This window comes from Parus major, chromosome 6 (assembly GCF_001522545.3).
Source record: "Parus major isolate Abel chromosome 6, Parus_major1.1, whole genome shotgun sequence".
Classification (NCBI taxonomy): domain Eukaryota; kingdom Metazoa; phylum Chordata; class Aves; order Passeriformes; family Paridae; genus Parus; species Parus major.
The window spans coordinates 8,893,259-8,910,009 of NC_031775.1; the positions used below are offsets into that span (position 1 = coordinate 8,893,259).

General features: G+C 35.4%; 1 protein-coding gene across 1 annotated transcript in view; it reads left to right on the plus strand.

Annotated features, from left to right (window-relative positions):
• Positions 1-16,751, plus strand: part of KCNMA1 (potassium calcium-activated channel subfamily M alpha 1) — a 255,043-nt gene that overhangs the window by 462 nt on the left and 237,830 nt on the right. The window contains exon 2 of the mRNA XM_033515702.1: positions 14,595-14,656. Within this exon, the coding sequence (XP_033371593.1) occupies positions 14,595-14,656 (62 nt within the window). The remainder of the gene's footprint in view (positions 1-14,594; positions 14,657-16,751) is intronic.

Sequence of the window (16,751 nt, forward strand, 5' to 3'; positions counted from 1 at the left end):
CTTCCCTTCCCTTCCCTTCCCTTCCCTTCCCTTCTTTAGTGGTGAAGATATTGTACTAGGCTATGAATTACACAGTTTGTCACCTTTTAAACTGTAAACTCAGAGGATTTTTTTTTTTCTTGCAGCAATTGGATTTATTTAATAAATGTTTTTCAATGGAAGAAATATATCATAAAACTGTAGTCACAAAAATACAAACTCAATAATCAGCTAAATAATGTAGTTTTCATGAATCTGCTTATCAAAGCTTTACATGAAAGCACTAGACTTCTCAATTTGTTGCATGGTAAATGGATCTGGGCTTAAGCTGAGTGTCTTTTCATGTGTAATGGATCACTGTTGGGTTTTTGGCAGTTCTGTTGCAATTTGCTTTCTTGAAATGAAGTCCTACATATTTGCTAACCTCAGCACAATGGCAGTTGCTTACATTTTCTTTGGCAAAAATTAATAGGGCTCATTTCCAGAAACAGTTAAATTAACAGAGCTGGCAACTCAAAAAAAAACAACCAAAAAAACCCCATGTAAGCATGTCTTATGTAAGAAAAAACTAAAAACTTCAAAGGTAAAACTAGAATCTCGGTAGTAAGGAGTTGACCAGTTCTGCAAAGCTTTGACCTAAACCATATTACTTGATAACAGTCATTCAAACTTAAAAGGAGACAGGAGCAGACTGTATAACTGAAATTGGTTGTGGGAGATGTGGCATGTTCCCCTTTCCAAGGATGTTAAATTATTTGCACAAAATAGAACATCTCATATGAGTTAGGGCCATAACAGGTTCTCATGTTCAATGACTGAGATTTATCACCTGAATCTGATTTTAAACAGATAAGATTTTAAATCATGTGTTTACAGATCATTGGCTGTTCTGAAAAGGATGGAATTTCATCTTTGATGAAACTGTTCTCTATGTGAATTTCCACTGATGTATTGTTTAACTAATTGACTTTTTTCTTAAAATACAACGGTAACAAACGTAAACACAGCTGTTTTGTCTGAAAATTTCAAGGACAAGTTGATTTAGTCATCAAATACAAGTATTAAGACATTCTTCATTTCTTGGTATTTGTACTGGAAAATTATGTAAAGCAGTCAGAGTTAACAAAATGCAAACAGGTGCTCTGTTTATTCAGTACAGCGGTCATTTACTTCTAATTCACACAAGAACTCCTACAAAAATAAAACAGTTTGGTTACTGTAAAGCTTATACCTCCACTGTCTGTGGCAGAGTGTATGTGCAAACTCTCTGTCACCTGTTCTAGCAAAGTCTCTGCTCATCCACAGCAGCCTTTCCTCATGGCCATGTTTTATGTCATGGAATAGCCCTGCAGCATGCTCTTGTCACTAGTGGCATCCTACTCTAGTTGAGTTGAGACAGCTGCAGCTTTAACTTCAGTTCTGTAAGCATATATGATGTATGCTTGGTCTTCCTGGTGTCTGATATACCTGTAACCATGATAAGAAACTGTGGATTGAGAAACTGCTTCAGCAAGGTATCTCCAAGGAATGTATCAGTGCTGCTGGCAGCTGTGTTAATGAATCCATACATGGACTTCCTTTCTGAGTCAGCAGTCTGCCTGAGCACGCTTTTACATAGGTCTTTTTCCTAAGATTGATCAGAGAGGCATTCTGAGGTTTTAAGCAATCAGCAAAAGGAATATTAACTTCATGTTTGAAATTAGGAATGCTGAAAGCTCTGTCTTCCTGCTCTGCCTGAGAGTCACAAAGGAAGCACATCAACCAAGCTGTTGAGAAAACAAATTATTTGTTAATATTTGGACTTGGTAATGTGCATTCTTGTGCAGTGTCATCACCACAGTATAAGTATTTCTCATTTGCAGATTTGGTATAAAACACTTTTCAAATCTTATTACCATTTTTTAAGTATCATTGGGCTACTTTTAATTATTTTCTTGTTTTTTCTCACGTTTTGGTCCTGTGCATGGAGCTGTAAGTGCAGTGAACTGGTTTGGAGGAGGGGAGAGGTCATTGGCAAAACCCAGGGGTTGATGAGATTTTGGTTTGATAGAGAACCAAAACAGACCTCTTGCTCACCCTGATGGTCTTTCTCTTTTACCTTCCAGCTTTTCCTTTACTAGACAAGGCCAGTGCCTTTAGGGGAGGCTGAGCATCAGGGAAGTGGGGTTATTGGTTGTAGCACAGTGGAGGAAGGCAGCTGGGCCTGCAGCTGGGAGAGAGAAACTTCTTGTGCCAGCCTAAAGACTTAAACTTTTGTTACAGATAAAGACGTGTTAAAAAGGTAATTTCATTGTCATGGGGTTTTCAAACTTTCTGTTTCAGAATAAATTCTAGAAAGGTGACATGTTTTAAAATAAAATGTTTTTTGAATTAAGTAACATAGGACTAAATCTCTGTAGAAGATCAATAGTAAATAGAATTTCAGGAGGCAGGAAAGGAAAGCATATTAAAAGAAAAAAGAAAAAGGTTCATACTTCAAGGGCATCATTTACCTTACCAGAATCTCAGACAGGTTCTGCAGTACTTATTCAGAGAAAACTACTTTGTCTTTCACAAGGTTTGCTTCTGGATTTTTTTTTATTGTTCATGCAAAATATAATTATTTTCTGTAATACTTAAAGCCAAACAAACTTCAAACCACTTATGTACTTTCAACTTCTTCCCATTCTGTAATATTGTTAAAATGTGAACTAAAACTGCATATTAACATGAAGACATGGAGTCATAGTAATATCTCTTACAAATCTCTTTCACCATGAAAGGTATGTGATTACCTGGTAGTTTTTCCAGGTGTGTTTTTTGGTGGTTTTCAGGAGTGCCTTAGAAAGAGCCTGTAGCTAGGCTGAAGCAAGCATGCAGAAAAGGGGAAAAATTACATGCCAGCTGACACTTATGATAACATAAGTTATCATAAGTGAAGTTGGATGTTCCTCCTCCCTTTTCAATGCCTGTGAATAAGACCACACCATAATGAAACTCAGTGGCCTTTCACTCTCAGACCTTTATAGGGGACCCTGTAAAGCAGGTGGAAGGCAGGCAATTTCCTAGGTCACTACCCTCAGGATTGTGACTGTCTGAAAGGCTAGGAAAGCCAGATAAAGATGCAAAGACTGTGGACCCAGAGGAAAGAGGGATTTTGAGAAAGTTGTTTCTCTTTTTTAAAATTAAACTCTTTGTGTTATATAAAAAGAACAACAAAAGCCGTGACACCAGAGGGTGAAAGTTAAAGGACCTGACAATATTGTCTCTAGCAAGAGAAAAGGTCTGCTGAGGTAGCTGTTGGTTTCAGTGCCATATTTAGTGGTCACTGCTGTATTTTTTTTTAAAGTAAGGGTACTATCCAAGTCTGTTAGAGGGAGTTACATTTGAAGTTGCTTCTTCAAGCCTTTGGCCATGTGATTATATTATTTTATCTTCAAACCACGTAGAAAAAGGCTCACAATGAAGCTTTCAGTTTTAGAATTATAACTACATAGAAAAACAGGAAAGCTTCTCTGCAGGGAGCAGGTTGGCTGAATAAATCAGTCTCTGCATCCTAACAGAGAAACTGGTCTTTCCATTCTACCACTGAGAAAAAAATATTCACTGCAAGAAAATGTTTGTTGTGTAAAAATAGCTTTTACATTTGCTTGCTGCATCGTTTTCTGCATGGTGTTTAGTGATAGTTGCAAGTCACTGATTTAATTTAATACCTCATGCATTCCTTATCATTTGGTACATAATGTTGGATTATAATTCCAGATTAACAATATTCACAACATGCCATCACCTTGACAATTACAGCATGGAAGTCATCAGTGCCTGTAACTGATGGCATCAAAGGCTTCCTCTGAAATATCAAGGTCTGCATATCAGTGCAGTCTTGCACCAAACTGTGAATCAAGATTTGACCCATAGTGGCATATAATTATGCTTATGCAGATTTTACCTAAAATAAAAGGAAGATGTGTGTTCATGCTTTTTCAAGTTGCAGAAACCTCTTTATAAACATTTGTTCCATGTATTTCCAAAGCCCACTGAAAATGGTTCTCTTACTGTGAGTAAGAGATAAACCAGGATCACCACAACCCTGAACAGCCTATTTTAGGTTTAGCTGATCCAATAAAATTGCTAAGTTTTATTTTCTAATTATGTGGAGAACTCACATCTCATGATCAATGACTGTGTCAAATAATTAATTGTCAGGCTTTTCAGTTCAAATTAGTCTAAAACCAAAAGAGCTCACATTGTTTATATTTTTATTGCTGTGGGAAATTGAGAGGTCTGATAAGAATTATATTTTGATACAGCCTCTGTAAAACTATAGAGGTTTATGCCTTTGCTTAGAACTATCAGTTGGCTTAAGACTAAATGACTGAAATGATTAAAATTTAGTGAGTGCTACAATTTACCATGCTCAGGCTTGCTCTCTGTCATTTTCTTTTGTACACTAATTAAAGGCAGCTTTTTGTATTCATGAATTCTCATGTATAGCTGGGTGATTAAATAGGTTGAGATTTATTCATAGTGATAAAAAAGTCAATTTTTCCATCTTCAAAACAGATTGGTATGAGAGAGATTTTCCTGTGGCTATCAGTCAAAGCTATCAATTTTGGCAAAATGACTGAAGGACAAACAATGGCAGAGAAAAAGGAGGAGAAAGATGCTTAAAAAGGTGACTTTCAAAAATACTATGCTCTTTAGTTCTATTGCCAAGTTTTGCCCCTTCCTACGTAGCTTCTTTTGTTCATTTTTCTCATTGATGGATGGTCCTGTGTTTGATATTTCTTAATTGTCACAAGAAGCTTCTGATGTAGTTGACATTAAGTTGTGCTAAATCACTGAGCAGACATGACTTGAGGAGCAGTGAGCTCCTGAGAATCCTCATGTCAATGTCCGAAAGTTTAGTGGTCCCTATTAAAAAAGTGATGTTGATGGCTACCTCTCTTTAGAAGCCTATGAAACAGTTATGGATTTTTCTAGACTTACAGCAGAAGTTGACTACTGTATTTGCAAGTATCAGAAATTGTTATACTCTCTTTGGTCTGGAAATAGAAGGGCTAAATTATATTTCGTATATTACATTACTAAAGATTTAAGAAAAGCCCCGCATTAGGTAATGGTACATGGAAGATGAGAGCTGTGATGTTAGTACTGCAGCAGGAAACTCTGTTTGCAGCCTGTCAGATGCATTTAACAGTGAGTCTTTTCCCTTCTGTGTCTTGTTTTCATCATGTTTTAAAGCACGTTCTTTGACATGCATTGAAATGCTCTGTCGTGTGCTGAATGATTTGAGCGTTCTTGATTCAGTCTTTTTTTGAATGAAATTTTACTGGGCTTTACTGAAGCCAAGAGCTTCCAACTTTTCAAATATGTCCACGGCTGTATCTACCTTAGCTGTATTTATGAGTTCTTGTGACTAAGAACCTAAACAGTTCAAATGGGAGGTATTTATTTCTGTGTTTGTGGAGTTCTGCTATTTGAAAATTTAGGAAAAATAGCAGGAAATCTGAGTAACACAGAATCTGAAAATTTACCGATTTATTCCATTATAAAACCTTAGCAAGGGGGAATAACCTTTTTCTCTACTTCTTCTTTAAGCATTTATTGGCATGACTGTCTGTTGTGTAGGTTGCATGTCAGACTAATGTCAAAATAACTGAGGAATCTGAGGATTCCTTTTGTCTGCCATACAATTCTAGTATTAATTTGAATGTATAAGGTAAATAATTTCATTAAATGTAATCCTTAAAGTGATTCATTCACAAAGAAATGTACTTCCTTTTAGTAATTTCTTAAGACATGGCAGTAAAGCTTGAGCTCCCTTTAACAGTACTGTTAAAATGTGTAATATTGTACAAAAGCACTGTGATTTGGAGGAAGAGGCTTAAATTCTCAGGAAGTCCACATTTTCGACTGCATTTTTTCTTGAGAACTCATTTGAGTGGTTTCCTTGCCTCAAACCCTTTACTTCAGAAATCCTTCTGATTTTAGCATTTTAAAGACACTGCATTTTGTTTAACCTACTGTATTATTATTTTCTGGTATTTTTATTGTTTGTTTTCTGTCTTGTGTTTTCTGTGACAGTTTCTTGGATATTCTCCTATTTTGTTGTCAGTTACCAAACTGAATGGTAACTGATGAAGAGTATGGTATATTGAAGTAAGGACAAGAACTGTGAAATTAGTTTTGATGGTTTTGTTTGGTTTTGTGGTTTGTTTTTTTCTTTTAATATTGTTTAATTTTCTTTTTATTTTTAACCAAACACTAATTAAGAAATAGACAATTGCTTAATTCAAGAAGACAGTGTTTTCCAGTCTTTTTTTTTTTTTTTAACAGTTTATTGATTTTTCAGTTCTGTATTGCAGCATTCCAGATACAGGGGTGGGTTGGCAAATGACTACATTAGATTTTACTGGTAAATATATTTATTTGATTTCAGTTGATTACTTTCCCAGATGTTGCACCATCATGTAGTTAGATCATTTTATAAATTAATTATGAAGAATTTGATTATGATTTTGGGATAATATCTCAGCTTTTATTCTTTCCAAGAATTAATGCACTTTTGTGTTTTCCAAGATATTCCATGCACAGGTGGAGATTTTTTTTGCGTAGACACTGTACCAAAAGGTGCAGGAGTCTCTGCTTGCTTCATCTCACCTTGATCACTTTGTTTAGCCAGAGGCAGGCCAAAGTATTGCTAGACCAGTGTTCCAGCTGAAGTTACCTGGTTCCAATTCTTCATGTGGAGATAAGCCCCCTTTTGTCACAACTGAAGCATAGTGACATAGAAACAAAGAAAAAAATGACCTTGTGTTGAGTTTCAAGGTCTGACACAATACCCAGAGGCTTTTTCAGGCTGAGCAATGGGCTGGGGCTGTGACTAATCAGCCAGCAGCACGAGTGCTGCTCTGCTGCTCTGCACTGCGTGGCAGGGGGACCCTGCCCTGGGCCTGGCTTCTTTGGCCTTTGGGCAATTTTGCAACCGAGCTGGTTGGTTTTCATTTGTGCAGGATCTGATTGCCAGTGCATCACTGGTTTCTCTAAAACAACATTCCAGTGGGTGTGTTTATTAGCAGCCCTTATCTGCAGTGGGACAGCAAGGAGCTTGGAGAGGAGAACCTTGACATCGGCAGTAGTAGTTGGTGATGGTCACCAGCAGAACAGACGTGCAATGCCATCCACTTAGCTCTAGAAAATGGCACATTTTAATAGAAAATGGCACATTTTAATAGAAAATGCTGCTATTTTTTTGACTGATGATACTGAATTGGAAAAGTTGCATGTATTTTAATTGGTCATATTGCCAGGCACTCTCCCAGAAAACATAATTAACTTCAAGCTACGGAGCACCATTAACAGATGGGATTTTTTGTCTTGTATTTTTTTCACTAATTAGAAAATCTCAGTATTTTCACTTTTATGGATTAAACAGAAATTTTCATTTTATTGTCAATATGTCATTTGAAAGTTGAGGGAAAAATCTCCCAATCTGTATAAAAAAAGCATAACAAAGCTGAAATATTAACATATATTGCAGCATGTACAGAACAGATCACAGCAAAAATACTTTTTAAAAAAAATTCCTTAAGTGAGATTGGAAATGGTACTTTTTTTTTTTTTGTTTTGTTTTACTTTCTGGTTTGATTGTTCATGTTTCTGAGTCTTCTGACTAATCTATGTCATTCCTTAATTTTGATTTCACAGCATTCCTTATAATAAGCAGTCTGTTCAATGAGAGGTAGTCAGTTCAAATGTATGTAAGAAGGCTGAACCTTTTATTGGGGAGAGAAGAAAACACAGTTTATGGCAGGCAGACTGAATTTGTTAATTCTCCTTAGTGTGGTTTCATTCAGAGATGTTCCATATTCTATTTCCAGTGACCTATTACATCAGTTACTTACTACAGCCATGAGTAGTTGGGCAAGCTCACAGTGAGTGATTCAGGCCTTCACCATGGCTTTTACTTGTACCCAAATTATTGCTTTAATGCATAAATTCAATATTTGGGAGCTAAATATGGGGCTAATTTTTTTCTTTTTTTTTCTTTTTTTTGATAACTCTTCTCTGCCTGCAGTATCTGTTTTCTCTCCCAGAAATGTTGTTTCTATATTCCTTATCAATGTTATTCAAGTCTGTAAAAAGAGATGCATTACATAATAACTATAGTCTTCTGATTACTCGTGGTCATCAATAAGAGCTCACACTGGCCTACCTGGCTGCCTTTGCTTTTAAGATTAAATCCATGCTATGAATTTTCTGACAGAAGTTCACTGAGAATTGAATGCCCATTGGTTTATCAGAGAGTCATTCCTCACTCCCCTTCACCTCCTTTTTTGGATAAACTCAGACTTCTCTTGGAAAATGTAAGTCTATATGACCTTTGCTGAAGGGAAAAAATTATATAGCAAAAAAATACTGGAAAGCTGCCAAAGTTTATAGTACTGTTTTTATCGTGTGCTGATGACTAAATTAGTTACCACAAAATGTAATAGCTAGTTATCTTCTTAGTTAACTCCTTTTTGTGTAATAACAGCAAACAAAAAATCAGAAAATGCAACTGAATGGAGGTGACTCGCATGTAAACATTTTCAAGTCTGGGTTTCTGAGATGTTTTTAATATGGCTATAAAAATTGCAAAGTTTTGATTTAGTACTTTAATTCCTTCGAGCTCAAAGCTAAGAATTAGTAAAGTCTCTTCAGAGTTGTGTGATCTTGAACCTTTTCTGACTTCCCTGGAAGTTGCTCATCATCTGTCTTGAAGGTGCTTTAGTTGCTTCTAGAATTGGATGTTAAATCCCAGTTTACATGCGAAGGTTGGAAAAAATAGTAGAAATTAAGATTATTATTTTTTGTTATTTTTCCTTCACCACCTGCCTTTTCTTCATGTCAAGTGGTAGGATCATTAAGTCACTGAGACAGATTTAATAGCTAGGACACTGCCCAGCAGACAGAACCCTTAAGATTAGTCGCTGTTACCATGTACACTGTAATCAAGAGCAGGTGCTGGCTGTAGAATTTGCACTTTTCCTGTATTTGTATGAGCATCAATGCATATATCACTGCTGCCTGGTCGTAGTATTATGTCCTGACCAGCATGACTCTTATACAGGGAATATATTAATAGCAAAATCTGTTTCCTTGCATTTTCAAATAAAAGGTAAATGACAAATTTTCCCAGTTTCTTTGAGCTTTTCATTTAGTATTTATTGCTGGTGGGAGCAAGATGGAATCTTGTTTAGTCTTTTCATGATTTTGTCACTTCTTTCTTCTTCTGTTTGCTTCAGCCATCATTTGCTTGTGTTTAGTGGTTTACTTTTACAAGGTGGCTCACAACTGGTGCATGCTTAGACAGTTTTCTTTAAAGAGAAGAACAATGTTAAATGCAGTTGTTCTAGAAAATATTAAGAGAACATTTCATCTATAAGAAATATGATCTAACACACCTGGACGAGGTAGAATTGCGTTCTAAGACCCCTTGGGAGCTCATGACCCCATAGAGTAGATGGTGGATATTTTGTGCTTTTCCCTTGGGCATTTTGTGTTGGCCCAGGAGGGCCCAGGTAAAGAAAAGGCTGAAAGGCTGTAGGCAGGGCAATGTGTTCAAGCCCAGAGAAAAGTCAGTGTACAACTTCATCTAGAGCACGGTCCTAGGTCCTGTTGATGGACTTAAAAAATTCTCTTCTGCTTTACTCCTGGTTGCCTGGAAGGGTGTACTGGGAAAAACGGCCTCTAAACAGAAACTTACTACCAATTTCTGTAGAAATCTGAATATATTTTATTTGACTGTACAAATCACAAAGTTCTGAAGGTGACTGTTGGATTCTATAGTTTGACATCAAGCAGCTGCTTTAGTTCATTGGTTCATGTTCAAAGGTAACAGAAATAAAAACATCTCAAAGTAAGCAATACAGTACAAAATGGTAGAACACTAATTATTTTTTTTTTAGAGCAAGCATCTATATTGTTTTATAATAATAGAACTTAATTTATCATTATATTAATTTAAGATACATAAATTGCTCAGTTTTTTTGTGTCAGCTGCAGTGCATTTCTTACCACTTATGGCTTTGCCTATATGGAATGATTTCCAAATTTTGTTCTTTGCATATAGGGTGTCAGTTAGTGGGACAGCAATTTTAGGTAAGACATTCTGCATCTTCTATGGTCAGGAAGGTCTTACTTTTGTTAAATTGCAGTAATTGCACAGATGTGGGTAGATCTAGAGTCTGTAACTTCATGCTGGGATTGCCAAGCTAGAAGCAATTCCTAACTTCTGAAATGTAACTTGAAGCAGGTATGTCCTTAGCTTTTTGAGGTTTTCATGCCTATCAAATCTGGACAAGTAAATTCTGTCTATAAAACAACTACAATTCATTTCTTATTTGATGGTTAAAGGACGTTTGGGGTTTACCAAATCTTTTACCTTTATTGTATCTTTTAATTTCAGGTATGAAAATTTTCATCCAAGTTAGATCAAAACATCAAGCTGTTGTCATCTTAGTAGAGCAAACTTTTGTGTAACAGAAGTTTTGTTAAACACTTCTAACACTTTTTGTTAAAACTTTCATGTAACAAAAGTTTAATGGATCATTGAAGTTTTAGCTTTATGCATATAGGAAATAATTTGCATTCTCCATAACTAATTATAAACATGAATGGAATTTTATTTTAAATCACAGTTGATAAAAGTGAGTTAACTTATTAACTGATAAAACTTATTAACAGAATTTACTCTGTGAATGTAGAAATGAAAAGTGAATTTCAAAAAAATATTAATAACAAACAACCTAGTATATTTTAAGCATTACAGTAGCCTTTGGGTTGAATGATTTAACCATAGAATAAGAATTTGAAAAAAACATTTTTGAAGAATAGTACAGAACAGAGTGTTGTCAGAAAAAACAAGAAGTCTTTGATGCCCTGAGGTGTTAGGAGTTAGAGATTTCTGAAAGTTCTTTGCTCTTTTCACTGCATGCTTCCTATTTTAATATTTAATATTTAATTTTGGAGGAAAATAAAAAGAGACAATTATTCCATTTTGATTTTCTGCTTTGCCTCTTGAGTTCTATGCTATTTTGTATTAATTATGTTTGGATAATTTAATCTTGTATAAGCAAGAATTTGCTTTTGAAACTTCAAAGAGCTCTGTTTCAACTTTCACAGAATGTTCAAGTGTTACGGGCTATGAGAGACTGAAGTCCCTGCTCTAGAGTCTGAACATGGCTCTTCATTATTTACTGTAGCCCTCCTGTCTAATGTGACCAGCCTTTTCATTTTCCCTTTTTTAATTCAAAATGCACTTAAGGAGTTGTAGGGGGAACAGTGCCACCACTTGGATTATCCCTTTGTTACATAGGCTGGGGCCTGGAAGGTGAGCTTAGTTGAGACAGTGTTTCTCAGGGTTGGTGCTTGCAATAGTATTGTGCTGTTACACCGTAATCAAAACTCCCCTTGTTTTTCTTTCTCTTTTTTCTTTTTGTATTTATTATGGATGCCTAAATTTTGACTGCAGTCAAAGCACTTCTAAAACATCTTGGAATCAGTCAAAACATTTTTTATTTTCCTTAGATGAATTTTCTCTGCAGTTTCTCTGACTCTTGCCTTAAAAAGTCGTTATACACTTCTGTTGAAATACGGGGTTGGATTTTCTCTGTTCCCATTTTTTATGAAAGATTTAGGGATATGTAGCAAATATTCCATGTATTTCTCCCTATTTCCATTAATAAGATAGGTGTTTATTTTTAATTTATTAGTAAGTGCTTAGTCAGTATAGCTGTTAGCATATGAGTTCACATTTCTACATCTTAAAGAAACAGCAAGCTATTATAAATTAAAGGATTCTTTTCTTCTGTACAGAGGGGTTATAATAGATGTGTAGCAATTGCAATATTTTGGCAAATGCATTGAAATAGTGAGCAGAGCAAGCAGGCTTCTTGCCCTGACTTAGTTAATGAAAAAGGCAGCAATTCACATACATAAGTGTTTTTCCCTTCCTCAGATTCTAGTTTCTGTGAATTTGGTGTGTGGGACTATGTTTGTGACACCCCTCAAGCATAGTAAGGTCTCTAAAATAGACATTATCACCCCTGGTAATCTAGGGAGCACTAGAACAAGCTCAGTAATTGTTGTCCTGGGTCTGTCTGAATGACCAGGTTGCACTCCAGTTTATTTAGATGGGAATTCAGCAAAAACCTTGCATCTGAGACTTTATCATATAGCATACAAGAGTTTGGGGTTTGTTAAAATCTATTCCTTTCTTTTTTATATTTTAGTATAACTTTAACCTGATTGGTTCAAGGTCTGCTTTTTCAACACACTTGATGGTTTCAAGGTCAGCTCAATTTCTCCATCACTTAGCAAAGGAAAAACGTGTTTCTCTGCTAGCAGGGAAAAGAAATGGAGTTTAAGATTCCATTCTCTTCTGATACCCTTTCTGAGATTCTGTGAGACATTATGAATCATGTTTCATAATGCACAGGTTTCAAGGCAATAGAAGAGAAAATAAGCCTTGATTTAAAATGAGGTATACATATTACAGAAGGGCAATGTTGAAGTCTTGCATACGTACATATCTCACGGTTTGGCGAGGCATGGGTATCTAGGGCTGCTTGCAAAATACAGATATTTGCATTTTAGTGGCAGTTACATGAACTGTCACAGAACACTGAAAAGCCTTAAGTGTTTTGGAAGGTCTCAGCCAGAATCTCAGTAACATTTAAGCAGGACAGTGATGATTAATGAGGGATTGTTAACCCAGTGTTATGCTGGGTTTGCTCTACAAGAATCCTTTGGGTAGGAGGCAATGACTGAATGTTGTGACTCAAGACCTGCTATGTAAAAAGGAAAATAAAAGTCCTTTAAGTTTTACAAAGAATGAGATGAGTATTTATAGAGTCCCAAATGGATTACAAGTTTAGTTTTTCAAATTTCATTTTCAGCATTAAGTGGCCATTTCAGCATTCTACAACCCAAAACTCCTGCCATAGGGTAAATCTCTTTTGTACTTTGGCTTTTTTGGGGTTATTATTTTCCTCTTTTCTTTTCTTTTGTTATTAGTAGATTGTTTGATTTGGAATTTTATTGGTTTTTTGTTTGTTTTTTAAGAGATACTTATATTTAATAATGGTTTTGGGGGTGCTGTTAGTGTAGAAATGATTCCACAGAATACAGAATAAAACATTATCACTAATGCTTGACTTTAAATTATTTAAAAGTGAATATCTATGTTTAAAACTGGTTTGGGCAGAATCAAAACTTTTGCCAAAAAAGTAAGCTCTGTGTTCTCAGAACACTTAGCCCCTTTTTTAATTCTGTTTTTAAAAAAACTAAGACTTTCCTTGAAATGGATTGATAATAAATAATGAAGTAGATTTGATTCAGATCCAAAGCATGATTGTGTGTAGCTTGGAATATTCCAACAGGTAGGGCACAGTGTGCATGATAATTTGATTCCCAGTATCTTAATTCAGAGGAAAAAAAAAAAAAAAGGGTCCTTGGGATCACTGCTAATCATAATTTGGGGTATGTCTAGATAACAATCCACAAGTTCTGTTCAGCACTATAATTTCTTGTGATGGTGAGACTCCTACCAGTTGATATGAATTTAATAGCTTATTTCACCTTGCAACAATGAAAGAAGAATTAAACTCTAGATATTAACATTTTATTAGTCTTAGGTAGCAAAAATTTTACTTCAATTACTTTCAGGCTTCGATTCTTGAACTTGACAGACAGATCTCACTGGTTCAGGTGATAATGCATCAGATAAGACAACAGATACTTGTACTTGGACGAAATAACCTTTTCAGACATTCACAAAGTAAAAAATGTTATGGTCAGCAAGATATGAAAGTAAGGAAAAATAATTCAGACTCTCAGTTGAATAGTTATTTTAACAAGTAGTAGTAATTATGTAACATTAATACATTAATGAGTTTATTTTATTGGAAGGTATGTACATGCAGAGCTTCAGAGTTTGGTTATGTAATAATTATTACATAATTATTGCTTCAGATGTTGCCTTTATAGCACTGAGTGATAGCTGAGAGCAGAGGAGTGTCTCAGAAGGTCTGCTTAGAATGAAAGCATTGTGTGTCCCCTCCTTGCATTGTTAACATCAGTCAGGCTTGTTCACAATATAGCAGCTTCAGGAAGAGGTCTGAAGCCTGTATTGAATCAAGAGCTTTTTATTCCAGTGCTCATCTGTGGTTTTAACAATTAAGACTGTTAACAAAAGTCATCACTGTCAGGATGTGCTGCATCAAGTATTGCTTTAAAAGTTCACTGTAGTCTCACTGGACAGGAGTGCAGTCTTACAGTTTTCCTGTGGGTTTCACAGCCATGTGAATGGAAGTTCAGTCTAATCTGTTTTCACTCTTACTTTATGCACCAGTGAGCAATCCTGAAGGATAGATCTGATAAAGCCAGATTTGTTTTTTCTCTTTTTCAATGCAAGAAAGCATTCTATGATAATATATAATGTTTGAAGTTCAAGTAGGAGTAATTTTCTAAAGAAAATTAGAGCTGAAATTAAACTAGCTTATGATTTATTTTTGTTTTCTTTTTTTTCATATGTAAAAGAATAAATTATTAATGTTGCTAAATAATTGCTCTTTTCTTTTCTTTTGTAGGTTGTCTTAGTCTTCGCTCTTAGTATTGGTGCTCTTGTAATATACTTCATAGATTCATCAAAGTGAGTATTTGAATACATTTTCCTTTCTCTCCTTTCCTGCAGCAATTACACATCTCTAAATTTCTCCATTCATCTACTTCAAATCAGTGCTTGGTCTCATCGCCTGAGTGCAAATATATATATTATAATAGCACAGGTTCTACAAAAATAACTCAAGAATGGGAAAAAAAAAAGAAAATTATATAAATTTAATTGAACACAGTCACATTGTATCTGTAGAATGGAGAGGAAAACTACTTTTATATATTGAGATTATACATACTATTGCAAAATTACAGTTTTTATATTCATTATGTATGTGTAGAATCTTTCAAAATCGAAACTAGGGTAAGAAATACAGGCTAAAAATATTTGTCAGAAAATTGCAGTTTGGAGGAGGTAAAAAGCATCTTGGGAGACTGACAAGAACACTTCTGAAAATCTCTGCATTAGACAGTAGGAGCATTGTATCTTGCATCTCTGTATTTCCAGCTTCTGAGCATGATAGGTTTCTACCAAGATAAGGTGAACTACTAGTAGCCTGCAAATAATCTCAGTATTTTTTAGGTTTACACTAACATTATCATACAGTGTTGTGGTTTTGGCCAGGCAGTAGGAAGTTTCATCAGGCTATGTGGTGGTTTGATAAAAACTATGGTAACTCATCTGATATCCTTCATACTCCACCCTTGTGATCACATCGAGCTGGACACTGCCAGTAGATTGGTAGCCTAACACAGAAGAAACAAATAAAAAGGGACTTAAAAAAAAATATTCTTCACTGAATAAAATTCTTTTGGGAGAGTGATATTCTGAAGAATCAATAACAATTTAAAGTTCTATGATGACATGCTTACTGTTTTTCTCTGAACTAGTTTAAGGTTTTCCCTTAATGCAACAGTTAAGATTGTATGCCAGAGTCAGTCCATGTGAGCCTGCCTACTGTCTGTAATGGTAGTAGTTATGTTCTAAAACAATCATTCTGGGACTCAGAAAATCAGACATTCCACTGTTGACATCTGTACATCCTGATACTTAGGAAAGTGGTGGCATCAGCAAAAGACATTCTTGGATACATGGATGCCAGCTCTGCATTGTGAGAGTTTGAAGCTACAGATGTGTCAAATATAAGGCAAATAACTTAGGTAGAGATTTTCTTTGTGGAGAGGAGGCAAGTGGTGGGAAAACTCAAGTTCTGTCTTGAGCTCCCTTGCATTGAGGACAATTGGTTTTCCTTCTTAACATTGCAATGAGTGTTTCTCTTAATTTTAGCAATTTTTCCTTAATATGTCACTGCTGAAGTAAGGTGGTCCCTTTATGAAGACCTTTGTAAAACCTTTTAAAGCACAATGGCAAAGATTCTGGATGCTTGATATTTCCATGTCAAGAGTGTGGAATAGATTAAAACCTGTTTCTACTTATGTTTCAATTTCAGATCAACTACAGCTATGTGTTGGGGTAATTGTTTTTTGGGAAACTAATGTAATGTATAATGAATTCTAGGCATTGAATTCATTGAGTCTTTGATTGTTTTCCTTAAGAAGAGCAAAGCTGACATCATGGGAGAGTCTCTGGGACACTTGAACTTTCTTTGGGCCACCATGTAATGCTACCAGCTTATTGATTGCTTGATCAATGAGTGTTTTAACTGGGCATTTCTCCTGGTTTTTAGTCAATGTTTAACTTGTGCTGCAGTTGAAATTCAGGAACCTGAAGTTAGCATAGTGTACTTGCACACTTTTTCTTTGTTTTCTACTCCTTTCTCCCCTATTACCCTCATTTAGTTCTACACACACACACATATATATCTTGGTCTTTTCTGTTTTTTTTTGCTTTTTTTTATAAATGTTTAGTAGATTAATTCATGTTAGAAGCACCCCAGACATATCCCCAAAGGGAAAAATTCTGCTTTATTTTATTCTGCTGACCTGACAGCCATTTGAGCAATGCAGAATCAAATACAATGTTATATCCATCTATTTAAGATCCACAAGTGCATGCTTGGAAAAAGTAATTCCTTTGAGAATTTGGTCAAACAGGAAATAATGAAGGTAGGACGAGAGGAATGCTTGTGATATCCTCAACAAAGCAGCTGGAACAACAGAGACTCCAGCTT